General features: G+C 36.0%; 3 protein-coding genes across 5 annotated transcripts; all 3 read right to left on the reverse strand.

Moving 5' to 3' along the window:
• Nucleotides 1–1,593: 1,593 nt before the first annotated feature.
• LOC121262837 (WD repeat-containing protein PCN) lies at nucleotides 1,594–9,749 on the reverse strand. The gene is made up of 11 exons (XM_041165472.1): nucleotides 9,388–9,749; nucleotides 9,167–9,310; nucleotides 7,841–8,144; nucleotides 7,656–7,719; nucleotides 7,361–7,474; nucleotides 7,063–7,225; nucleotides 5,875–6,028; nucleotides 5,132–5,730; nucleotides 3,746–3,927; nucleotides 3,062–3,322; nucleotides 1,594–2,074 (listed from the first exon to the last, which is right to left on the reverse strand). Exons 1-11 carry the CDS (start codon nucleotides 9,547–9,549, stop codon nucleotides 1,762–1,764), a joined length of 2,460 nt encoding a protein of 819 aa, XP_041021406.1. The 5' UTR covers nucleotides 9,550–9,749; the 3' UTR covers nucleotides 1,594–1,761.
• A 587-nt stretch (nucleotides 9,750–10,336) lies between these two features.
• On the reverse strand, nucleotides 10,337–21,640 carry LOC121262878 (70 kDa peptidyl-prolyl isomerase-like). Of its 3 annotated transcripts, XM_041165544.1 has the most exons (16): nucleotides 21,379–21,640; nucleotides 21,161–21,247; nucleotides 20,813–21,070; nucleotides 20,561–20,641; nucleotides 20,391–20,471; nucleotides 18,759–18,953; nucleotides 18,197–18,286; nucleotides 17,903–18,078; nucleotides 17,400–17,522; nucleotides 17,158–17,304; nucleotides 16,327–16,454; nucleotides 16,125–16,245; nucleotides 15,800–15,881; nucleotides 15,520–15,531; nucleotides 15,390–15,452; nucleotides 10,337–10,441 (listed from the first exon to the last, which is right to left on the reverse strand). In XM_041165544.1, exons 1-16 carry the CDS (start codon nucleotides 21,575–21,577, stop codon nucleotides 10,401–10,403), a joined length of 1,884 nt encoding a protein of 627 aa, XP_041021478.1. In that variant the 5' UTR covers nucleotides 21,578–21,640; the 3' UTR covers nucleotides 10,337–10,400. The 3 variants fall into 3 exon arrangements, with proteins under 3 accessions (XP_041021478.1, XP_041021480.1, XP_041021479.1); XM_041165545.1 differs by lacking the exons at nucleotides 10,337–10,441; nucleotides 15,390–15,452; nucleotides 15,520–15,531 and having other exon boundaries at nucleotides 15,626–15,881; nucleotides 21,379–21,639; XM_041165546.1 differs by lacking the exons at nucleotides 20,391–20,471; nucleotides 20,561–20,641; nucleotides 20,813–21,070; nucleotides 21,161–21,247; nucleotides 21,379–21,640 and adding an exon at nucleotides 20,344–20,389 and having other exon boundaries at nucleotides 10,340–10,441.
• Nucleotides 21,641–22,476: 836 nt separating this feature from the next.
• On the reverse strand, nucleotides 22,477–23,515 carry LOC121263170. The gene has a single exon (XM_041165996.1). It carries the CDS (start codon nucleotides 23,127–23,129, stop codon nucleotides 22,662–22,664), a length of 468 nt encoding a protein of 155 aa, XP_041021930.1. The 5' UTR covers nucleotides 23,130–23,515; the 3' UTR covers nucleotides 22,477–22,661.
• Nucleotides 23,516–26,386: the final 2,871 nt, after the last annotated feature.

The following is a 26,386-nucleotide window of genomic DNA, read 5'->3' on the forward strand; positions in this document are numbered from 1 at the left end:
TCTCAGTAAAAGAATGAATGCGTAGTTAAATTCCTTGTTTTCTATGAACTCAAGTGCCAACTGACTCGACTTGCTCTCTCACTGATAAATTTAAGGCAGGGTCTGCCCTTCAGGTGTAGGGATTTTGTTGATTGCTGCTGAGTGGCGTGTAAATATGGAACCTTAATTAAACCATCGTCCGGATGTTTTTTTTTTTTTTTTCTTTACTTCCTTTTGTGGGGTACACCGGCCGGCCCGTGCAATTCTCATGAACCAATGGAGAGTGCATTTCATTGCATGTGCACGTGCACAGCACGCCCCTTAAAAAGTGTTGTCGGGCAATTGGATTGAACGGTTAAGATCAGGACATTTTGGACCATATTGGAGCAGCGTTAAGTGATCAACTGCTTCGTTGTTAACTTGAGGGATACTTTGCAACGCCAATGATCATTATGGCATGTACCAATAGAAGAGTGGTTTCCAGCTGATAGAACTAACGTTCAAACTGTGAAGAGGATGACTTCCTAGAGAGAGAGAGAGAGAGCTTCCAATGATGAAGTGAGCCACTGAGGTTGCACACCTGAATCTGTTGTACTTGCTCTTATTACGTAGAAGGCTCTCAAAGCGAGTGGATTATTCTCATTGATTATTATCGTTGATGAGTTATATAAGGGTCGCAGAAAATAACTGGTTTCTTTGTCGTTTGTGAGATCTCCCTTAAATGCTCAATTCTACCATCATCATCAGTATATCAAAGCCATGCTCATATTATTTGTTGAGGTGTATTTTTTTTTTCCCTCAGCAAATATTTCATTAAGAAATGGAAAATGAGATATATGAAGAGCGGGTGAAATTTCTCGACAAACATTTCACAAAAACCACAGCACAAAAGTGAAAGAAATCGTATTTTTAAGTCTAAAAACTTAGTTCCTACTCATACCCTGCAAAAAATGTGTCGTCTTAAACGACAATTTAAGATAATTTTTTACATTTGTGAGATCCATATGCCCTTTCTCAAGATCATTGGTTAGTGAAAGCGGAAATATTGTTGAGGTGTATTTATTCACCATAGGGGAGAGTTCATTAATAAAATTATAAAATATTTTACTCTTATATATATAACTTGTTAATAATTACAAAATATTTTACTCTTATATATATAACTTGTTCCGGCCACGAGACTCTAATTTTACTTTCTATGAGTCAGTCTGGTGAATCTGAACCTTTCTTTTGATCTCGATCGTCCCTCATTCGGCTTGGTAGCCTAATGGTAGGTGACAATGTAGAATTTGTTCTTTAAAAGTAACAAATAACTGGGATAGGGCCATCCCATGAAGGAAGCCAATTATGACAATTAAATATAATAAAACGATGGATGAAATGAATATTCAAAAGCTCTTAAACGTGTAAAACCATTAACCATGAGCCCTAAAACTTCCTAGTTTCCGTGGGAAAAAGAAAACAAATTACATAATTTTTTTTTTCTTTTACTACTGTTGTGGAGAATGTGTAGCAAAATAAAATACAAAATTAAGACACTAGGGTGCTCAGAACGAACATACACATCAATCCTGGAAAAGGATCAAATAAATTGAAAATGAATTATGCAAGACAAGAAACAAAAAAAAACTATTTTAACGGGTTAACAAGAATTATTCAAGGCTTACAATACAAAACATGCTTTGGAGCCAAGGTGACCGAGGAGAAAGTGTCGCCACTTCGAAAATTCTCGCTCCAATGGCTGCCTGTAAAACAAACCCTTTTGACGAGCAATTACAGCAATCACGTCCCAAATATATGTCTATGAACCGGTGAGGTACTGAAAGTTTTAACCACTTCCAACCATGGTTTGTCTATGATCAACAGGGAATTTTTCGAAAGGTGTCCTATAAATAAAACTGGGTTTCTGAAAGAAAAAAACTCAAAATTTTTTCTACCACCGAGTTTATTCTCTGTTTGACCATCTCTCAGTATACGTTTCAGTCTCCCTTTGATGGGAGTACTTTGTAAATTTCTTGGTGCTGTATCCTGACCATTTACCATCTCACTTTCATCTCGATCCACGGGCATCCCAAAGTCAATCAAACACATAGCCCTAAAGCAAAAAAAAAAAAAAATTGCAACTGTCGTCAGATATCACTCAAAATGAGAGCCTCAAAGCTCGACACTGATAAATAAAATGTCTGACACAATGCAAGTAATAAGCACCACGTTTTTTATCTACCATAAGATTATGATCAAATCACTAAATGACAGCTTTACTTAAAAAAAACAATAACGGGAAGAAACAAGGACGACCAATTCCCCAACGAATCCATCAGGGAGGATAATTTTCAGCTTTTATATCACCCCACCTTCAGCATTTATTTGCTTAAGTTGATTTCATATCTTGGCTAATGGAAATAGAAAGTTAACAAAAGACCCCTATATATACCGTAAATAAAACAAATAGCTCTGCCATTAGAATTATTATGTTGTTCGTCCCCAGGACACTCATAAAACCATCATAATGAAGTGAGATTTGTTTCACTAGAAAAGGCCCTGTGGTCATCAAGTGTGTTTGTCAAAATTCAATCTGAAAATTTTTTTCCAATGTATTGTTGCATGCTATAAATGTGCAGTAAAAACATTTCTTCTCAAGAAAGATTGTATACACACATCCATTATATCACATGTTTATGGGAACAAGTTCACGACTGCATGGGGTGTCAATTCTCTAAGCTCAGAGCAGTCATTCCGACTTTAAAAGAATAATTCACTAGATTCTGGAGTCCTCGATCGCAAAGATCTAAAAAACTAGTGCAGTTTCTTACAATAATGAACCTGAATGTTATTCAATCTGGTTTTACTTTTTGAGCTGGAAAAGAAGTGCCAGTTTATATGGTATTAACTGCATTTAATTTTGCTATTAGAACATAATTCAAAATTTCAATTGATTAATCAATTCAAAGGTGTGCCTAGTTACTTCTCTTTTTGCCAGGTTGAGCTTTTGTTATCTGCTTCAATCGCTTTAGCAATTACCCATGTACTAAGTCCCAGAGAAAACTACACCACAGCAAAATATACAAGAAGAGAGGAGCACCTGGCACTGTAAACAATAATAGATGACGACTTTGATGAGGGCAAGAAAGAAAGCCCAATGACTTCCCCCGGGAACTCTTGGTATCTCTTTGGCAGAACAAATGTGTGTTGCATAGACCATTCTCCCAATTGTCTGGCCTCAACATCAAATGCATAGACCTGATTTGAAGAGGTTGTAATAATAAGCACATTGTTGTTCCTTGGAGGAAAACCGCCAGCTGTAACAGAGGCACCATCCAATCTTGAGATGAACCAGTGCTGCCTGTTCCACAGAAACAAAAAAGAGTTTATAGAAAAGAAAACTAACTGCACACAGGCATTCTTAAAAGTTGTAGTCCTATGAATAAAGGATGAAATGCTTTGTGACACGACAAAATCAGACTTTTGAATCTTCTCTGCCTCATGCCTGATTACACAGGTCCTCCCACAAGCATTCAGTCACGACCATGAATCATAAAGAGAGCAAAAAGAGTGACGAACACAAGAAATATAGTAGCAAACAAAGTCTTTTTTTTTTTTTTTTTTTTATTAGTAGCAAACAAAATCATAACCAGTTACAAAAACTGGATCTTCTTAGACACCTGTTCTCCTAAGGTATGACTCTAATGATGCTTAGATTGCTTGAATAGAAAATAAAGAAAAGTAACATCAGACAACAAATGCTGGACAAAGTGTTGTTCCGAACCTCAAAATCTCCAGATTAAATATGTACACATCACCAAAGCAGTTGACAGCAGCTAGCCACTGCCCATCAGAGCTTGTAAACATTTTCGTGATAGGAGGTTCACTTGGCTGTAATTGCTCATCATGCAAGTTGCGGCATGGTGTGAAGGTATGCACTAGTTGTGAGCTGCCCACATCTACAACCTGTAACATAGGGAAAAAAGTCATGAAACATTCGTGTTTAGATTTTTTTTTTTTTTTTTTTTATAAGTAATAAGAAAATTTTATTGACTATGGAGTTTAGATATAAACCAGGGATCTGAAGGCTGAACCTCCACAGTAGTATGATTATCATGACTTTTAGCCTCACCTTTAATTTAAAAGGGGGTAATTTTTTTATAGAGTTTCCTCCAAACTAAGGAGATTCCTCCAACCCCTTCTATTAAAGTACCATGAAGGAAGCACATGTCTTTTAATAAGATAAATAGGGCGTGAGAAACACATACTTTTTTCATATGATCAATAAATCTCTATTAATCCTATAAAAAAAATGTGCTTGGGACACATGAAAATTTAATAGACCAGTTTGGAGGAAAACCTTTATCCAAAACTTCTCCATTATGACAAGCAATTTTTTTTTATAGGTAATCAAGAAGTTTTATTCATAACAGATTATGACAAGCAATTATAAAGAATTCATATGATAAAAAATAAAAAATAAAAAATCAGCCAACTGCTCCATTTAGAGTGCTTTGCAGCAAGCATGTCAGGGAGTGATGCCTCTTATTTGTTCTTCTGAGGCTCAAAGTTTTTCCCAATAGTTCATGCACATGACATGATAAGTTGTAGCTTTCCTCATTTTATAGAGAGAGAAATGATTAGTCTTGGGGTTGCACCTTACAACACTGTAAAAAGACTTCTATTTACACTGCTTTGGTAACTCATCCATGTGGGCAGAGGAGCAAAAAGGGAGGTTTTAAATGGTAATGGTGAGAGTTAAGAATTTGTGTGAGTGAAAAAATTTCAGTATTCCCCACAATCTTATATGTTAAATTACAGAAACTACTTTTCACAAACCAGGGGCAAAGAAGTAATGCATGTTCTCCAACTGCAATGGTATGTAAACTAGACAACGTAAACCTCAATCCATCAAGAATGATTGACCTAACTTGGTTCATATCAGGGCCCACAAGGTATTGGGCAAGCTGCAAGGCTACAAGGCAAGGGGTACATGTTCTGTGAACACCCAAGTTGCTCAAAGGATTTCAGCCGCTAAGATTAAACCCCAAGGAGTCTAACCACATGGAATATGCCTCGTGAATACACAACACGGGAACAAAAAAAAAATATATATATATATATATATATATAAACATGCAGAGGGCATTAAAGCCAAAGGAAAGCTTACATATATCTTTCTATCATGCCCAGCTATCATCAAACGAGAAGAATCAAAACTAAAAACCATTGAATGGGCAAATGGTAGTCTCTGAGGAAGTAGCCTTTTATTAACAGTCCATGTACTTTTCCCAGCTCCAAGCATCTTCAATTCAAATAGGCTGGGTCTCACGTGATCAGAATATGCAAAAAGTTCACCCGAATTAGAAATAGAACTGCAAATGATCTTCCGAGATGCCTTAGCCTTAATTCGAGCAAGCAGATCTGTCATTGCAAGGCCGCCAGAAGGACCACAGGCCATGTCAGGAAAGGCAACACTTTTTGTACGTATGGAGAGAATATCTAACCAATGGGAAGCTTGGACTAGAAGTAAGGGCGTTTTATTGAAAACCGTATCATGCACCAACTGAATGGGCACCCTCTGAGGTGCAGGGCTGATATCATGAGGAGAGAACTTGGTGAACTCCTTCACAGAGTACGCAAAAAGCTTTGTGTCGTCACCTGCTGAGATAAGCATTGGAACTCCCATGTGGGCCCACTTGTGGTAACTAAATTCAACTGGCTTCTCCTTACGGCGAATTCTTTTCACCTTTTCATCCGGAAACGGTTCTGCCAATTAGAATATTGTAAATTAAGAACTGAGAAACAGCCAAAATGTGTCAAGAATGGGTTACATAGGTACATATATTCTTTTCATATAGGATGTGTATGACATTAATATTAAGAGCATGTATAACAACGTCATCGACAGACCTTCCCTGCTGATAGGAACAGCCAGTGTCAAAGCCCTGACATCATGTGTATGAGCTCTCACATAACCAACATAGGTCCATTTCTTCATTGCTATAGAAGAAGCTTGGTCATCACTAGGCCCCACTGTCTCACTAGAGAGCTTATACAAAATAACCTACAAATAAACAACATTACTAGAGATCAGTTTACCAAGTATATAAAGGCCATAAAGTGGAACAGGAAGGGGAAAAAAGCTGCATAACACAAAAACTGTAAAGGATTTTAAGCTGATGGAACTGTTTCAGAAACCAAAAGATCCCTAGCACAGAAACTCGTGTTGAAAAGCAACCCAGAAGTTGATAATTTTCTCTCTCGTTTTGGGGAAATCATAGCATGTCCCACTGAAAAAACAACATACGGAAGATAATTCCACATTCTGGGTTAGTATATCTCCTAAAGAGTTACGAAGAAGTTTTGGGTCACGGACATCACCTAGTTTAGAAAGATCCCAACACAGAACTTAGGCAGACTAGAAACTGAACCCCTCAGAACTATGTATGACTGCCTTTACATTTACATAACCTTCCAAGAAAATGGCTACAGACCTTAAGTTGAAAACTAACAGACTAGAGTACCAACTACCAATAGTGGGCTCAGTCAACCAGGTTTAGCAGATATTGAGCCTCTCAAGTTTCAACTCTCTAACCAACCAACAAAATCTACGCCAATCTCAATAATCTAAGCCAAATGACAATAAAATAGCACAAAAGCAACAGCCAAAAGCTCCTAACTGTTTCATAAAATCCATTCAACATATCACCTCATCTAGCCATTTCTAAACATCTTACTGTTTCCATATCCCATCAACAATCATATAACTCTCTTGAATATTCAGCACATCATCGCAGTCAGAGAAACCTGACAACTAGCCTTTCTGGTCATGGAAATTGGTCTCTACAATGCTTCAGTTTCCATTTGCTTTGCAGAGAATTTTGAAATGTTGACATTTAGTGAAATTAGCTGGCACATTTCATAGGGGAAGTATCATGCAATAACATAATGCCGAATGCCTTTTTTCACTTCAATAACTTCAAATAGAAGATAAAAATTCAAACAGTAGTAACAATGTCACATCTCAAGTTAAATGTGGACGAGTAGACTGAACTTGGTATGTGATTTTCTACTTTAAATAGGACCAACATCCTGTACCTGACCATCAGAACCAGCAGAGAACACCCTATTATGGCTGGGAGCTGCTGCCAGAGCATGCACATCACCTTTGTGGAGAGAATGTGCCTGCAAAAGTGTCCCATGCTGACTGTCCCAAAACTGAACACTACCACTACTGTCTGCACTAACAAGGACCCCACACCTACAATGAACAACCACTCAACGTAAGCAGTGTAAGTATGCCCATGCCTTAGTAACAAACAAAATGAAACAGCTTCCCATAAGCCACATACAAAAGAATAAAACAAACTTGGCAAAAAGATGCATCTACTTTTACCTCAAAGAGAGTAACGACCATACACAAAGTTCAGGTCTACCACCTGAACCTCCAAGTCCAGCTGTAATCCTATACATCTCAAGACCAGCTTTAGCATCCCAGCATCTTATAAACCTGTAATGATAGGAAAATCCATCACAGAATGATAGATAACATTTTTTACAAGTAGAGTGATAAATAATTTTAATAACAACTATCTGAATGAAAGATTTATCTGAGTTCAGAGAAACTGAAAGTTTGATGGAGCATGTGAAAGAACTCTGGCAATAAAACATGCTGAAGATTACATACATACCCGTCACTACTCCCGGAATATATCATATTCGCATCAGGACTCCAAGTCACACTTAAAACACGTCCTGAAAATAATAATACCACAAACAATCTCTACAGTCAGGATTGAGAAAATGTAAAACTATAAATAAAAACAAAGGAATCAATGAGATGTTGAGCATATATGGTGAGCAAAAGATATCTCACCACTGACCCTAGGCAATGATTTGGTGTAAATTAATTCATCTGAGTCAGAAATACTGTATATTCGCACACAACCATCATCACAAGCGATTGCTACACGAGGAAACTCAATAACAGGTTGCTCATGAAGCTCAACTGAGTCAGAATCATCTTCAACTTCACTCGTTTCATTATCATCCATGCCTAATCTGTCGCTTAAATACCCATTTTCAATATGCTCAGACGTAGGATTCGTAGCAAGTGCAAGATTATCAGAGGGTGCTACAGCAATTTGCCAGATTGAGACTCCAATTGAGTTTAAAACAGTCTGCAAATACAGGAGTTCAGAGACATTATCTTTTTTTTTTATAAGTAGAAATAACACATTCAAATTGGGTCTCTTTATTCTTTGATTTAATTATTTTCTTTATTTCTGGTGCAGTAATAATTGTTATCAGCAAGAAAAGTTTTATAATAAAGCTTTGGCAAAAACCATGTATTCCAAACCACATGCCCCTGAGTTACCACAGTTCAGAGACATTATCTAATAATTCATCAGAATAATAAACGGTTTAAGCACATCAAATCTGTATCAAGTGCATAATTATTGGAGGGTGCTACTGCCATTGGCCAGATTGAGATTCCAATTGAGTTTAAAACAGTCTGCAAATACAGGAGTTCAGAGACATTATCTAATTCCCTCAGAATAATTAGGGATTTGAGCACATCAAATTAACAATAAATTACTAAAAAGAATAGGTTCATGCTACAAAATTGGTTTTCCTAATAAATTACAGCTAGCAGAGGATTCTTAAAAGTAAAAAAAGAAATCAAAATTTTTATATGCTGGTACGTCTTGCAATTTGCTAATTCATTGCAACATTACCAGCAGTGGACCCACCCCATGGTATTGCCTATGATTAAGATAATTTGCACATCTACATTTAGATAGAATGACTGCCATCTGACCCATGTGACTGCAATCACCAGCTACCTCGCAACCGCTGCAGAGCATCTGACCTGTTTCAGGACTAACCTATAGTTGTAGCATGCATTCCAAGAATTACCACTCAGCTGCTTCTTTTGTTGGCACTAGTTGTTCAAAAACAACGTCCCGACTAATCCTAGGGTGCACAGGCCCTCGGCGAGGACACTCAGCTTGTTTTCCAAGCATAAAATATTTTGATGAATTTTTTACTAATATTTTGTTCAAACATAAATTCCAATCGAAAGGTCGTAAGCTTGGAAAAATAATTTAATGTATCTATACATAAAAGATATAAAATGTCAGTCATTTTCAGTTCAAAGAATTCAAACAAGCAGGTAAGGTTTAACTAATAAGAAGTATACCTTCTGTTTCAAATCAAAAAGATCCCACTCCGAAACCGAACCATCAATACTAGACGAAAATAGCCGACCACAGGGCAAGCCTTTTGAACCAGCTCGACACCACAGTAGCGACGAAACCCTGGAATTAGGGTCCCCATGGATGGTCTGCATAAAAAACGTATAAATAAGTTATCAATTTCATGAAAACGACATGAACCAATGGAAAAAATTATTTAGGGTACCAGCTGACAGTGCCAGCCGACGGAGCCGGGAGAGACGAGCCAAATCTCGAGCGAACCGTCTTCTCGAGCAGCAGCCACCTGGGAGTCGTCGGCGCTGGTGGCTAGGGCAACTATAGGAGACGGCTTCCAGTCGATTGAGCTATTCTTGTAAGCCTCGAGCATTTCTGTGGCCAAACACGAAGCTCCCGAAGAAAGTCGAGCGCTATATGTATGGCGGTTTATGAGTGCGATTGGCTGGGAGAAGTAAGGGACATAAGAGAAGAGAGTCGTAGAGCATCACAGAGGCAGTGTGGGAACAAGGAAAGAAAGGGAAGGGATGGCGATGCATAGGTATTACGAGGAGTGTTAGGTTTTTGAGGGTTTAAGGCCCTAAACGCGGCGTTCGTTTGTATTTGACCCGGATATTCTTGGGCCAGGTTTGGGTGGTGTTTTAGACTTATCGGGTCACGTGCAGTCTATACTAGTTTTTACTTTATACATATAAATTTTTCTTTTTTAATTTGGTATAAGTATAAATTTCTCGATAAAGGGTCTAAGTTGTCAATTTTTTTTTAATAATCCTAGGATATAGGTTATCAATTAATTTGATATATTTTTTTATTTGAATTAATTTGATATATTTAATGATAAGGTTTCATTGTCCTAAATTATTAGGGCCAAAAACACGTCATGTTGTTCTAACTTTTACGTAAGGTTTACACCAATGCTTTTTTAGATCCGGTTTGGATTCAAGAATCACTCAATCCCATCTCATCTCATTTCATCTCATCTCATCTTATCTCATTATTACAATTTTTTTAAATTTTCACACAAAATATAATAAACAATTCAACTTTTTCAAATCCCAAAATAATAATAATATTAAAAAATAATATTCTAACAATATTTTATTTAACTTTTAACTTTCATCTAAAACCATCTCATCTCATCTCACTATACAAACCTCACCTTATTGTATGTTTTCGCTTGTTCAAAGTTATTCATATAACCAAGTTTGATCCACAATGTTTTAATTAATTCATATAACCAGGTTTTGGTATGCTATTGTGAATTGTATCCATTTAAGGGACACTATAGTTGATTGTTTTATTAGAAGTATTGTATTAATCGGTATTGTATTATTCATTCAGTTTCGTTAGCCTAGTTATAAAGCAAGCTTTAAGTTAGTTAGTTAGTTAGTTTTCCAATTTACTTTTCTCGCATATTATGGCTTGTATATAGAGGGCACATATGTACCTTGCTTCATATAATACATTTTACAAATTCTTGTAAACCTCTAAATTCAACACTTATCATGGTATGAGAAGAAGAAAATTCTTCCACTAATTCATCTGTTTTGCCTGTGGATCCTTCCAATTCATATTATCTTCATCATGGAGATAGTCCAGGCACAATGCTTGTTACTGAGCTCCTTATAGGCAATAACTACAACACATGGCGTCGTTCCATGCTCATGGCATTGACTTCCAAAAACAAAGTTTGTTTCATCGATGGATCTGTTCCATCTCCTCCAAATACTTCTTCATTGTTTCAATCATGGACTCAATGCAACAATATGGTTATTTCTTGGTTATTTAATTCTATTTTTAAAGAGATTGATGCTAGTGTCATTTACGTTGATTCTGCAAAGGAGATGTGGTCTGATCTTCACGAGAGGTTTTCTCAAGGCAATGGTTCTCGGATCTTTCAATTACATAAATCCATTGCATCTCTTACACAATATGACCTTTTTGTCAGTACCTATTTTACTCAGATGAAAGGCCTTTGGGATGAGTTGATGAACTACCGTCCCTACCTGTTTGTTCTTGTGGTTGTTCACGATCCTTGATGAATATGCATCAACAGGACTATGTCATGATTAAATGATGCCTATTCGCATGTTCGAGGTTAGATCATTCTCATTGAGCCTCTGTCTCCTATCAACAAAGTATTTTCTCTGGTTCTTCAAGAAGAATGACAGCGTGATATTGGATTTGTTTTAGTTCCAAACATACCATTTGCTACTTTCTCATCCACTACAAAACATGCTCCTATGCCCAAACCTTCTACTCGTAGACCTATTTGCTCACATTGTTCTATTCCAGGGCACACTATGGAGAAATATTTTAAGTTACATGGTTATTATCCTGGATATAGATCCAAAGGCAGATTCTCCAATTCTACATCCACCTCTAATCCTTCTGTCAATTTTGTTCATCACAGCAGTGTCAATGTTGCCAATTCTACATTGAATCCTTCCATGCCTTTTACTCCACAACAATGTCAACAACTTTTGGCACTTTTTCATCCTGCATCCTCAGATTCTTTACCACAAACAGCTAATCTGGTAACTTCTCCACTTGATCTACTTTCTGGTAAGTTTTCTTTTTCTTATATACATTCTATCTTTTCTCTAAACACATCAAACATTACTTCAAATCTTCATGATGAATGAATCATTGATACTAGTGCCACGGATCACATGATCCATTCTATTTCCCTTTTTCAATCCTTTAAACCAGTCCACAACTCGTTTGTCAAACTGCCAAATGGTCTTTCTGCACCAGTTACACATATTGGATCTTTTCATTTGTTTCCTTAGCTTATTTTGCACAATGTGTTGTGTATTCCTTCTTTTCATTACAACCTCCTTTCTATTAGTCAACTTATTAAATCATCTCCTTGTTGCATAATCTCTTTCCATGATACATGTATCATACAGGACCTTATCCATTGGAGAATGATTGGAAAGGGTAAAGCCAAAGAAGGACTTTATTTGCTGCAACCACCAGATTCGCCTGTGAATTGCTCCACAGATTTGTCATCTTCACATTCTGTTTTTGCTTTGCAGTCTAATCATCTTTCTTTTGATGTTTGGCATAAGAGATTGGGACATCCATCTCTTCCTAGGATACAAATGTTATCTTCAATTGTTCCTAGTCTTTCTGTTAATAAATTCACAATTTGTGATGTCTATCCTCTTGCTAAACACAAGAGGTTACCTTTTCCTTCACATAGTCAACATAAATCAACTTCTTCATTTGAGCTTATACATTGTGATATTTGGGGACCATTTCAATCTCATTCATTGGATGGTTTTAAGTATTTTTTTATTATAGGAGATGATTTCTCTCGCAGCACTTGGGTTTATTTGTTAAAATCCAAAGCTGACACTCGAGTCTTATTATAGCATTTTATTGCTATGGTTGATACTCAATTCAATTCTAAATCAAATTCATTCGAACTGATAATGGTGGTGAATTTGCCATGCACAATTTCTTTTTTAGTTAGGGCATTATTCATCAACTTTCTTGTGTAGCTACTCCCCAACAAAATTCAGTGGTTGAAAGGAAGTATCGGCACATTTTAAATGTAGCTCGTGTTCTCCTTTTTCAATCAAATATTCCCTTACATTTTTGGTCAAACTTTATCCTCACTGTTGTGTATTTAATCAACAGAATTCCTTCTCCTCTGTTGAACAATAAAAGTCCTTATGAATTACTCTTTAACAAACTGCCTTCTTATGCTCATCTCAGAGTATTTGGCTCCCTCTGTTATGCTTCTACATTAGCACATAACAGGTCTAAATTTGCCATTCGAGTTATAAGATGTATATTTCTTGGTTATCCTCTAGCCATCAAAGGCTACAAGTTATATGATCTTGATAATCATACATTTGTTGTTTCCCGAGATGTTGTGTTTCATGAACACATTTTTTCTTTCAAAACCCCATCTCCCCTTATTCAACTTCCTGTTTCTGTTGTTCTTCCTCAACCAATTTCAGATCAAATTTTGTTTCCTATTGCCTCCTCTAATTCTATCCTACCTGCTGCTTCCAATTCTGAGTCCCCTGAGCATACACATATTTCTTCAGACCAGCATACAGAAATTCCTTCAAATCCACCTGATTCTTCATCTATTTCTCATGTTCCCAATCTTAGAAGGTCCTCTCAAACTCACAGGCCACCTGGGTACTTGCATGATTTTCATTGCCATCAGACATCTTCCAAGGCTTGCACTTCTTCATCTTCCAATGAGATTTCAACTTTTGTTTCAGGTACTCTATATCCTCTTTCTAATTCTATTTCATATTCCCATTTGTCATCTAAACACAAGGCTTTTGTCATTGCTCTTTCTACCATATTTGAGCCTAAATTTTTTCATCAAGCTGTTAAACTTCCACATTGGAGAACTGTTATGGCAGAAGAAATCACAGCCTTAGAACATAACCAAACATGGACTTTAATTGATCTCCCCCTGGTAAGAGTACAATAGGCTGCAAATGGGTCTATAAAGTGAAGCTGATGGAACACTTGAGAGGTATAAGGCTCAATTAGTTGCTAAGGGCTTTAAACAACAAGAGGGTGTTGATTATTTTGACACATTCTGTCCAGTTGCTAAGATGGTGACAGTTAAGTGTCTTCTTTCAATAGCAGCAATTAAGGGTTGGCACCTCATTCAGTTAGATGTCAATAACGCTTTTCTTCGTGAAGATTTGATGGAAAAAGTCTATATGGATTTATCCCCTGGTTTTGGTGATAAGCATGATAAAAAGGTCTGTCGATTGAATAAATCCTTGTATGGATTGAAGTAAGCTTCCAAGCAATGGTTTGACAAGTTTTCCACTACCATCATTTCTCTTGGTTTTACACAATCCAAGACGGATTATTCACTCTTTACAAAGACTCAAGGATCTAGTTTCATGGCTCTGTTGGTTTATGTCGATGACATACTTATTGTTAGCAATGATATGGTCTTTGTTAACACCTTCAAAGCCTTTCTTGATCAAAAATTTAAACTTAAAGATCTTGGACTATTGAAGTATTTTTTGGGCCTTGAAATCGCAAGGAATACATCTGGCATTTCTTTATCCCAAAGAAAATATGTTTTAGATATCTTCTCTGATACTAGTTTCCTTGGTTCTAAACCAATTAAAACACATATGGAACAACATCTAAAATTGTCCTGAACAGATGGTGATCTTCTTGATGATCCCAAATCTTATCGAAGGCTAGTTGGTAGTTTACTTTATCTTACCATTATCAGACCAGACCTTACATTTGCATTTCATACATTGAGTCAGTTTATGGATTCTCCTCGATTATCCCATTTACATGCTACTTATAGAGTTCTTCAGTACATCAAAGATTCACCTGGTCAAGGCCTTTTTTTTTCCTTCCACTTCAAATTTAAAACTCAATGCATTTGCTGACTTTGACTGGACAGGATGTCAAGACACCAGAAGGTCCATCACAGGTTTTTGCATATTCCTTGGAAGCTCTCTCATATCTTGGAAATCCAAGAAACAATATGTGGTTTTGAGATCATCAGCTGAGGCTGAATATAAAGCTCTTGTTAATACAGTTTCTGAAATAGTTTGGCTTTTATCCTTGATACAAGATTTACAAGTTTCTCATACCAGTGTAGTTGCTTTGTATTGTGACAACAAGTCTGCCATCCACATTGCCACAAACCCTGTATTTCATGAGCGTACAAAGCACATAGAGATCGATTGCCATTTTGCCCGTGAGAAGATTCAAGATGGTTCTGTCAAACTCTTACATGTTAATTCTCACAATTAACTTGCTGATTGCTTCACTAAACCTCTTGGTTTTCCACTTTTCTACTTTAGTTTCCAAGCTGGGCATTCTTAACATTCATCCTCCAGCTTGTATTATTCATTCAATTTCGTTAGCCTAGTTATAAACCAAGTTATAAGTTAGTTAGTTAGTTAGTTTTCCAATTTACTTTTCCCGCCTATTCTGGCTTGTATATAAAGGGCACATATAAAGGGCACTAAACCTCTTGGTTTTCCACTTTTCTACTTTAGTTTCCAAGCTGGGCATTCTTAACATTCATATGACACATTTTACAAATTCTTGTAAACCTCTGAGTTCAACACTTATCATGTTTTAAAGTTTATAAAGGAGATTTCCACTTTGAACATCTCTAGATCCACATTCATGAAAGGCAGATAAATAAATGGAAAGTTGGATTGAAAGTGCATGATTTCTGGAGGCTTCAAAATGCCACAAACGATTCTACTGCTGCTTGAGGCTCATGTGACAATGTGAAGATGGTGGGTGGTGACAAATAAGGATTCCAACTATGACTAACGTGTAGTAGTTAGAGGTGAGAAACTGTAGGAGCGTGAGTTCACGCACGAGTCTTTTTTACGACAGTGCTTAATGGAACTGAAGGATCAACGGGAGAGGAATCTCTTGGTGCAATGCATGAGAGAGAGAGAGAGAGAGAGAGATTGCTGATTATCGTTCTCTATATATATGGGGACTATTACATTTAGGAGCAGTTCCTTTTCCTTTGTGTTTGCACTCTGGTAGTCACCGTCGCTAAAAGTTTATCATCATGATACAACTTACAAAGTTTCAGGAACACGTACTTTGACAAGTATCAGCAATCATTCGACCACCAGGAGGGTCTGAATTCTCAGCAACTTTCTCCGTTTCCATTTCCATCACCTCTTCTTCTTCCTCCACTTTCTCAACTTTCATTTTCTGCCCGCATAAACATGAAACAGTTATAGTGGATGTTGTGACTAATTCGTAAGACTAACTCAAGGGATCATATTCAGCATTTCAATATAAACAAGTAAAGAAAATCATTCAAATAAACTATATTCAAAACTATTTTAAAATTCATTAACTTCACAATGGCTCACAGGTAAAAAATCCTTTGCCATGGCACCAAATGTATACAAACTCCATTCTTGGCAACAAAATAAGAGAAACGCCACTCACCTTTGTCGCCACTGGCGTGTCCCTTGTCATTCGTGCAAACATGTTTTTATAGAGCTTCGAGTCTCTCTTGTTGCTGTCAGCTTGAAGTTGTTTCAAATTCTTCTGAATCAACTTTACCTCCCTGGAGAAAGAACCACAGATCACTTGACCGAACATATCATTTCTAAGTGCCCGCTGAGCAGACTGTGAAACCCTCAGTTACCTGTTCTGAGGATCAGTCCCAAGAGCTCTCTTGATGTCTAATTCAGCAGCGAACAAATCTTCAGTTTCCATATAGGCTTGTGCCCGCCTATACAAAGCTTTCACGTTGTGGGACTCAACATCTAGCACCTGGTGGAGATCAGAATTTACAACATGAGATATGTTTCCTGACATTACACCGCGTCATATTTCCCGCGGGTGGTCATGCTATGTCCAATCTATATGGTTACTCAATAAAGATAATCTGTCGACAGTAATAATGTGCACGTCAAAGCATTTACTTTTAGGGGCATTACCATCATTTGACTGGAAAAAATGAAGAGAAATAATATTATCAATAAATTCCTTCTGTGCGAAATAATGGCAATGCTATTGTAACATCATGTCCCCTACCGTGTGCCCGTTGACAAAATCGTGATTATGACAGTTGCAGAAGAAACAATTTCAAAACTAGAACCAAGCCCCATAGAGACCACGAGGCAAATAAGTATTTAGATTAGCAAACTTCGGATCACCAACATATTGTTTGAAGAACAGCATTGTTAACCCACCAATTAAAACATTTTGAATTGCCTTTAGAGATCTCATTAATTGAATCCTGTCGGCGGTGCATTTAGACACGTATGGCATTCGCACGGACCACCCTGTGTCACTTTGCTAATCGCTCTTTAATATTTTGCATGATCTTTATCATAGGTTTTTCTTTTATTATCTTCCGCCAGTTGATGGTTTTCTCCATCTGGCAAAAAGTTTTCAAGTGATCCAATGCTTTACTTCTAAGCAAGTGTTCTCTCCCCCACCCCCAGAATATGTTTCTTCTTCTATAATCTACCTTGGAAGATAACATGATTGCTCCTTGAAAGTCATTTAGTTTGAGGCTACATGCTGCACCATTCAACCAGCAAGACACTCGCAATTGTTTAGCAAGCTTTTGCTCATCATCCCCAAAGGATTCATCGTCACTAATGTACTCTGCAGCCTGACAAAACACAACAAAGCAACTCAAAAATTTAAGCATATCAAATGAACGCTCGATTTAGAAATGCACACAAAGCCATGCATATATTGGATTACCTTGTCATATTTTTTCCCTGCTCGATGATACTTCCCATTTTGAAACAGTAGATTGCCTTCTTCTTTCCTTCTCCTAGCTGCCTCAATCTTCTCCCTGTTACTCATTTCCCATTGTGCTTTTTCCTTTTTGCCAAAGAGACATAGAAACTAATTAGTAGCTAGCAAGATGAATTATAGAACCAAGTGGAAGGATTTGGATATTAAGTCGAGTAGCATACACTGGGATTAGAATAGGAGCAGCTTCAAAAGAAAAGCATAAAAAAATATCATCAAAACCTTGTTTTTCTTTTCTTTTCTTCTTTTTCTTTTTCATGTGTGTCTCAAGTCCTAAATGCTTTTTTTGATGAATATCTCAAGTCCTAAATGCTAAGATAGAAACATTGTTCCCCTTGATTATAGTTTTCTCTAATTGATGAATTCCAAATTATCCCACAATCTGAAAACTTCAGACTGCTAGAGACATCTCATTTTCAAGTATACAATTTCATCACAATGATTGTTACCTTCATAAGTTCTAATACTTCAACTTCATACACTACATTTGAAGCTGGTGGAACTACAGCAAGATCCTGCCTTACTTCACTGCTTCCAAATCCAAAATCAGGATGTATAGTCAATATTGCTCGCTCTCCCTTCTTCATTGTTGCCACTGCTCGGTCGAAACCAGAGATCACTTGTTCTATAGACAACACAACGTCAAGGCTACTCAAAGTACTTATGGTTCCCTTCATTATAATCGAACAAACAAAATACCTAACATAAAGAAGATATCAAGATAGTTCAGGAATAAAAATGACCTTCATCAGTTATAAATTCCAAAGGCTTCTCTCCATCAATTCCTTTCTTCTCAAATACGGTCCCATCTTCTAGCCTAGCTATATAGCTAACTGCAAAAGTTGGGAGGGATTATAATAGTATAATATATAAAATTATGACCTTACAGGTCCATGTATCAATAGACTCGCTTAACTTGCCATTCACAAGATTCAAGATTTTTCACCAGAAAATCTTTGCTGAAGCCACCCGCGTGTCAAACAATAAAGTAAATTTTTTTTTTTGATAAGTAAGAAGAAGTTTTATTAGAAACGAATGTATAGGCAAAGCCAATGTAAACAGGATAAAGTAAAAAATTGATTTAAAGTTGATATATTTTTTTGTTTTATCTGATGTTCTTTATCACAAAAAACAAAGATTTTTTTTTATAAAGAATTTTAGGTATCAAAGAATGCCTCTTAAGTTAAATTTTATTTGGATAGTATCATCATACTTATAAAGCCCTTCATATTCTAAATCTGGTTCAGATCCAAGTTTAAAATATTGCTCAAAAAAACGATGTGCACATGACATCAGTGTACTTACTAGTAACAGTTGCGCCTTCATTAGCAACGAGATCACCTTCACCTTCTTTTAAAATCTTCTTAAGTACTTTAAAATCACCAGTAACATCAATAACTGGCTTGAAAGATACCAACTCAATATCAATGTTCAGCAAAGAACTATGGGGGATCATATGAACCCCATTGCTTGCATCCCTCCCCTCCTCTACAGAGGCATCTGCATAAGATTTTTAGGACTAAGACTTTTTACCAAGAACAGGATCCTTGAAATTAAAAGTTAGGAAACAAGAAAGTTCAAGAAAAAATAAACTAACTTATCTAGCTGTCATTAAGGGTGGAGAGGGGTTAAAAACAATTGAAGCAAATACCTAGCTAAAATTTTTTTTTATCAGTCAAATACCTGGCTAAAATAACAAAAGAAGAAGAGAGGACTTTTTATAGCTTTTGCAACATGCATGACAAGGATCACCAAACCCAGCACCACAAAACAAGATCAAAGAACTCACCCTTGGCAAAAATGCACATATCTTTGAATGTCAAAGTGTGGGCTTACTAAGATATGAGGCGATCACTTCTCCATGCTGAAGGTTCGTCACATTGGTGGATATTGGACCGGAATTGTAACTTTTTAATTTGGATAAGGATTTTTGAAGCATGTCATTACTTCCTCATTCCACCAAATATTCTATTTGTCATGGCCCACACTCAACCACAAGTGAACAAATTTTTTAAATTTATTAATGTTGTTTGCATTGAGTAGGTGAGAGTGTGATGGACAACTCAGGCTTCACACTTTAGACTCTTATGAAAGTGAAGAAGATGAGAAAGATCATTCTCAATGCACCAATTCAAAACTTAAGACTAGTAAAAGCGCCAAGTTCTAAGGCTCGGTTTGGATACAAAAAATATTTCATCTCATCATTACAACTTTCCCAAACTCCCACACAAAATATAATAAACAATTCAATTTGTTCAAATTCCAAAATAAAAATAATCTTAAAAAATTATATTCTAACAATATTTTATTCAACTTTAAACAAAACACCTCATCTCATCTCATCTTAATTGCGTAACCAAACGAGGCCTTAATGTATGTATTTGCAGAAATGTAGCCATTCATGATTTCTATTTCATTATTCCTTGCCTTTCAACACAATTATAACACTAAGGGCTTGTTTGAAAAGTGAGACGATCTCGTCTCATCTTATCTCAAAGTTTCTCATAATTTCTTTCCCAAACATTACTCAAACACAAACACTTTTCAATTTCAAATTTTTAACTTTTTCATCTAATCATTATAACTTTCTCAAACTTCCAAACAAAACACAAAAAACAATACTAATTATCAAATTTCAAAACAAAAATAATATTAAAAAATACTTATAAAAAAATAATATTCTAACAATATTTTAATTTTATAATCTTTTTATTCAACTTTTTTCTCTCATTTCCTAAAACTCAATAAAACATATTTACTCAAACTATTTCACTACCATTCACAAGTCATTTCACTACTATTCACAGAATTCTCATTTCATCCCACTTCTCAAACAAGCTCTAAGAGAACAACACCCTTTGTTTGTCTCTGACAATCTTGAAAATAATACCGTAGGTTCTAACATGGCAGGCTGATGACATGGATGCAAAAACATACACTGAGGTTGAACAACTAATTTGACCTTCTCTCCTCTTTTCATTGTCTTTATTGCTTCTGGCAATGCTGGACAAAGATGACCTGCAAGAAACATAACAAATAATCACCATGAATATGCAGACAAAGAGAACAATTGTTATCCATCCCCTCATTGCTACCGAAAAGATTACCATCTTTCACATAAAATTCAACTCCTTCTTCAGGTGTTTCTGCAACAATAGTACCATCATCCAGCGCCACTCGGTACTTCACTGGAATCAACAAGGAAAGAAAACCCTTAAACAAAATTGAATACCATATGCACCCATAAGCAGAATCAAAAACATAAAACACCACATTGACACAATTCTCATGTTTTTTTTTTTCCCTAAATGGTCACTAAAAGCAAACAGAAAAAATTACAGAATAAGCCGTTCTAGTACCGAGAACTTCGTCCAAATCACCGGGTCCCTCGTTCCCCTCTCCCTTCTCCATTATTTTCTTGATAATTCCGCCGTCTTTTCTAACATCCACCACCGTGATCCATGAGACAAGTTGGACTTCAAACCGAACGACCGAAAAGGGCGGAATGATGTCGTTGCCCGCATCTCCGTAGGCTAATTCAGGAGGCAATGTGAACAACGCGGTCTCCCCCTTCTTCATTGTAATTATTCCATGGTCCAGTCCACTAACCACTTGACCTATCAAGCCCCTTCATTAACTAGTAAAATCAACCTAAATTAAACGGAAACTTGAATATAGCAAAAATAAGCAAATAATCAACGACGGACCTTGACCAAGCTTTATAGTTGTGGGCTCATCTCTTTGTCTAGTGGATTCGAACGTTGTACCATCAAGTAAAGTACCAACATAATGAACTGCGTGTTTGATTGAACAGTCATTCCCATCAACAAATACAATTATTTTCTTATTTTTAACAAAAAAAAAAAAATGGAAATGATTTTCTTAGGATTAAAACGTTAAAAAAATCTGAGTAATTAGAGCGTACCAATGACTTCATCGCCGAGCTCAGGGGTCTCCCATCCTTGGCCTTGCTTGAGGAGCTTCTTCTTGATGCCGGAGCTACTAAGCTCCCGCTCTTCACCGACCTTGAGAGGGGGCGCCGATTCGATCACTTCCCCGGGTTCTTCATCTTGGTCGTCGTCGCCTTCGATGTTCGAAACGTTCGTCGCCTTCGATGTATCCATGGTGGGAACCAGACAATAGATCGATCTGGACCTTCCAGGCTGCGGTAGTACGGAAGCGCGACCATACGGATGAGGTTAATTTAATGGTGAGGTTATGTGCGGGATGGTGATTCGATTCTAGAGACGGTGCGCCACGTCGTCGCCACGGTGTCCATGTACAATTTCTTATTTCCACGTTGTCCAAGGTGTCTGCTGTTTTTCAAATGCCTTTAAAATATTTATAATTATAAAGTGGATAAAAGTGTCGTAAATTTATTTTTAAAATAATAAAAAATATATAATTTATATAAAAAAATTAAATTTCTAATAATAAATTTCACACTTTTTTTCTTCGTAATAAATAACTGATAACTCGACGCCGAAATTGAAAATGTAACTGCTGATGGTCCACTCAGACAATTGGGCCGACCGAGGCTTCCAGACTATTTGACCAACGAGTAATGATGTAAAAGTAATAAATGTACAGTGTAATTTTTTTAAAAAAAAACTGAATCTTACCGTTAAAATGTGTGAAATTTTTTTTATATAAAAATCACTTTTTTATAATAAGTTTACACAAAATTTATACATTTAAAATTTATAACTAGCATCATTTTGACAAACTGTCCATCCACGTTCTTTTATACACATTCATATATCTAATCATCATTTTTATATTGATATTAAATATACGGAAAAAAAAAACAAATAATAGACATCGTGTTCAGCCGACCAAATAGATAATAAAAAAAAAATTTATGATTAAAAAATGAGAAATCTTGGAAGACTTCAATGTATTATATGTATGGGATGGTTACAGAGTGAGATGGCTAGGAACCTACCGTCCTCCAATAGAATTCAATAAGCTACTCGATTATGCTGATCAGGAAAAAAGTAAAAAGAAACGCCAAAAACAAAACTCATGACTTCCCAAAGTTGATGGCACTTTTAGCCTTGAAATTAACGAAGTTACGAAATTACAATTCGTTCATCTTTCTACGCAAAGATTGCAAACAACAAAAGAAATCAAACCAACCAAATGAAAGAGTAATTCCCCCCATTTGCTTTCCTGACAATCCACGGCAAGGCTGTCTTCGAAAGGTGCTCACAACGGCGCCGCATTTCTGTTTGTGACAGCATAGCTTCTGCTTCTGGGATACAACAAATCCGCCTTCCGGTTCTTCCCGCTAACGCTGACTTCTTCAAAATCACAGGGCCCGTCTTCATCTATCCTGCCCATTCCGACGCTACAGGACTTGGGCAAACCCTTAGATCCCCTGGACTGCGTCCCGGCCTGCTGCTTCATAATCATCTCCATGTCAATCCTTTCGATCAAAGTTCTAACAGAGGCAGCTCTGATAAGCTCTCGCAATTCTTCATCGTTGTTGGACCTCGACGAGCTGACGCTGAAGCTCTTCGGTAACGCGGACGGGCAGCCCGTGCTCTGGCCGTATCTGACTCCTGTAGCGCAGTTCGTGATGCTTCGGACGTAAACGTCTCTCGCTTTGCCCAAGATCCTAATGGGAGTAGTTATGAACCGCACGAACTTGTTTTGGTTTCCCTTGCTTCTCATTTTGCGCTAGCTTCTTAGCGAGGCGAAGATGAAAGCTAAAGAAAGATTGGTGACAAAAACAATCAAAGCTTAGAGTGAAAACGAAATTCAGAAATGAAAAACAGGAAGATTGCAGAGCGAAGATTCAAGACTTAAACGACAAAATCAAGGTTTAAACCAGTGAGTTGGACTAATGAGTTACAAGAGGAAAACATTCTCGACGAATCTAGAGAGGGAGGAGGTGGCTGTTGAGGATGGATTTGGGTGTGGGAGACCGGTTTTGTAGAGGAAAGGAAGAAGAAGCAGTACGATTGAATATAAGCCGGTAGGTGGGAAAACAAGAACAGGGTAGGATTGGACTTTTCTTCATGGCACGCCGTATTAGAAATACCAGAGATAAGAACAATTACATAGTTGTGTGCTTGCGAGATATCTATTATCTACTACATAAAAAGGAAAAAAAATAAAAAAACATGATTGATTTGAATGTTTGACATTTCACATTTGGATAACTAACTTTTTGCTCTCGTGTCATCGGTTGAGCGACCGCTCACGAGTCACTACGTAATCTGCCCCTTTTTTTTTTTTTTTTTTTCTGCATTTTTTAACTATCTGACCTTATCGTTATATTTTTTTTAAAATTTTTATATAAAATATAATAAATAATTTAATTTTTTTAAATTTAAAATAAAATTTATATTATAAAATTATATCTTAATAATATTTTATTTAACTTTCATTTTATTTCATTTATATAAACAAACGAGGCCTTCTTCTTCGATCAATAGTTAATTAAATAATTTTAAAATTTATTGCAGTGATATTTTGAGTTGGAGTGATGATGTCCACAACTTTAATTAAAGTTTTCATGCAGAATTTTTAAAATTTACGGGAGACTAATACACTTAAGATTTACACCTAGTATTTACTATTTTGAATGATTGAATCAATATCTCCTGAGTTTGATCAAAATGAATCCATTGCACAATGGATTATAGTGTATATATTAAAAATAATGATTGTTTGAGATATAAAATTGTTGATTAATAGTGACTTTGATGTGTAATTTAAAAAGAAAATGGTGGTGCTTTGACAATAAAAAATAAAATTGTCTCAAGTTTTAAGAAATTGTCTCAAGTTTTAAGAAATAATCCCCTCGATTGATACGAGATTACTTGTTAGATCAGTTTTGTTGAAATATTAGTTCAGAAACCAACTTTAGCCGCAAAATATTTGTGTGAACTATATATAGTACGATACAACCTGGACGTTCAAGTCAAAAAAAATACTAAGCATTTGACGTACGTACGTACATCTATATCTTCTGTCCCAACCAATCAGATTGAGCTCAATGCCTGCTCTTGCTTACAAAAATTCATTAAAATATATTATATTAAAAAAAAAGGTTATTCTACTTCCCATTTTTACACCACATACAAAAATAAAAAACAAAAGCATGTGTGTTATATTTCGTATAAATATGTGACTTGATCTGAATATATCAGATTATAAAATTAATTTTATTATAAAATAAATTTATCACATATAACCCCCTCAGTTTGTGTATAACAGTTCTCTATTTTAGTTTGTTCTTATTAGTCTAGCAAGCTGCATCTGCCACGGAACCGATAGCAGGCTAGCTGCTAGCAGAGAAGCAACCGCAACTCAACATGAATTTTGCCAAGAAAATCTGTAGGCGCCCCTCGCATTTTTCTATTTTTCTAGGATTAGGCCAAGACGTACGTTTCTAGTCACTGCTGAATGGTTACTATCAATAGTCATTTTTCAAACTCCAAGTTGCTGTGGTACGTATACATTAATTTAAATCACCCGACTAATATTTGCCTAAGTCGCGTGTCAAAATACGTCGATAAACACACAATATTATATATATATATATATATATATAATATTCACGTATGACTAATACACGTTCCCAAAATGCTCATACACTTGGCCTCGGAAAATTACATTATTTTGATTAAGTCGCATTCGGTAGCAAAAAGAAAGGTAGAGAAGAAAGAAGAAAGGGTCAAACGTTCCTTAATTATTTCGCAATTCGGTATTGATCTCATCATTTATTACATTACATGTCATCATAATCTTAATCATAATGTTTCGGTATCGTTTAGTCAATGCAATGTTTTTTGCGTTTTCATTGATAGCGTGTCCAACTTTTGCATGGGTTTGACAACTAAATGTCAGCATTCTCAGCTCGTGACATTTGGCATTGAAATTCCAAACTTTATTGGCTTCTACTGCTATAAATTATAATTCATTTAAGAGTAAGATACCGTTTGGATACCATTTAAGAGTAATTTTACAATCCGCAGTGTCAAATTAATATAGTTTATTTTTATGTAAAAAAATTTGTGTCTAAATCATTTCTTTTTTAGAAAAAGACTTGTGCATTACTTGAAGTATAAAATTTATACAGATAAGAATGCGTCAAATGTGAATCACTACAAGAAAAACGGATTGTTGTAACCAGTTAATTCCAACAAAATGATTATTTGTAATTAAAATTAGTTGTGAATAGTCTTTTAGTTGCAATAAATTAGTTATAAAAATCAATTTTTCTTGTAGTAAATATTACATGCATTTTTATAGTTGTCATTATTACAACTAATCATCTCCTCCCCAATTCGAGCTTAGCATTCATTTTAATTGCTTTTTATGATCATTTATATGTTTTTTTCAAAAAAATTAAAAGAAAGTAACACAGCACTCAGGATGGAAGTGCATTACTTGGAAACTCTCAATGTAAATATTACAATTAAATCTTACACCACACACATCCACTTAACTAAAATGTAATTTATCATTTTATTTAAACACACATGTTTAAGTATTAAGATAAAATGATAAAAATTATAAATTATATGTTAATTAGATAGATGTGTGTGGTGTAAAGCTACAACGTAAAATTTCTCTTGATATATAAAACATATATACAGAGTATTGATGACCATTACAAGTTGTAATGAAAGCATATAAAAATACATTCACGTAAATATTGGAGATCAATCAGTATTAGGTTAGGAAGCTTTATTCTTATCAAGTTGTTGATTTACTTTATTCGATCCTCATCGGATAGTTGCACTGCGTTATCTATGGAGGAGTTAGATAATGATTCAACGGGCACATTTCTATAAATCCGCCGACTTATACCATGCATGAATTTCATGGAGAAGACCACAAGGTTTTACTCAACCCATGGACTGCCACCATCAGTGTGCATGGTCTCCATTCGTCGTCGAGTTCCAAACGCCGCAGAA

The sequence above is a fragment of the Juglans microcarpa x Juglans regia genome, chromosome 4S, assembly GCF_004785595.1.
Source record: "Juglans microcarpa x Juglans regia isolate MS1-56 chromosome 4S, Jm3101_v1.0, whole genome shotgun sequence".
NCBI lineage: Eukaryota > Viridiplantae > Streptophyta > Magnoliopsida > Fagales > Juglandaceae > Juglans > Juglans microcarpa x Juglans regia.

Coding starts and splice junctions, on each gene's coding strand:
- LOC121262878 (XM_041165544.1), bottom strand. CDS start 21,577: ATGGATACATCGAAGGCGACGAACGTTTCGAACATCGAAGGCGACGAC. Junction 21,248..21,378: donor GCTCGGCGATGAAGTCATTG/GTACGCTCTAAT, acceptor TCAAACACGCAG/TTCATTATGTTGGTACTTTA. Junction 16,455..17,157: donor CAATCATGTTATCTTCCAAG/GTAGATTATAGA, acceptor GATCTCCACCAG/GTGCTAGATGTTGAGTCCCA.
- LOC121262837 (XM_041165472.1), bottom strand. CDS start 9,549: ATGCTCGAGGCTTACAAGAATAGCTCAATCGACTGGAAGCCGTCTCCT. Junction 7,475..7,655: donor TATTCCGGGAGTAGTGACGG/GTATGTATGTAA, acceptor CTATCATTACAG/GTTTATAAGATGCTGGGATG. Junction 5,731..5,874: donor TGTTCCTATCAGCAGGGAAG/GTCTGTCGATGA, acceptor TCTAATTGGCAG/AACCGTTTCCGGATGAAAAG.
- LOC121263170 (XM_041165996.1), bottom strand. CDS start 23,129: ATGAGAAGCAAGGGAAACCAAAACAAGTTCGTGCGGTTCATAACTACT.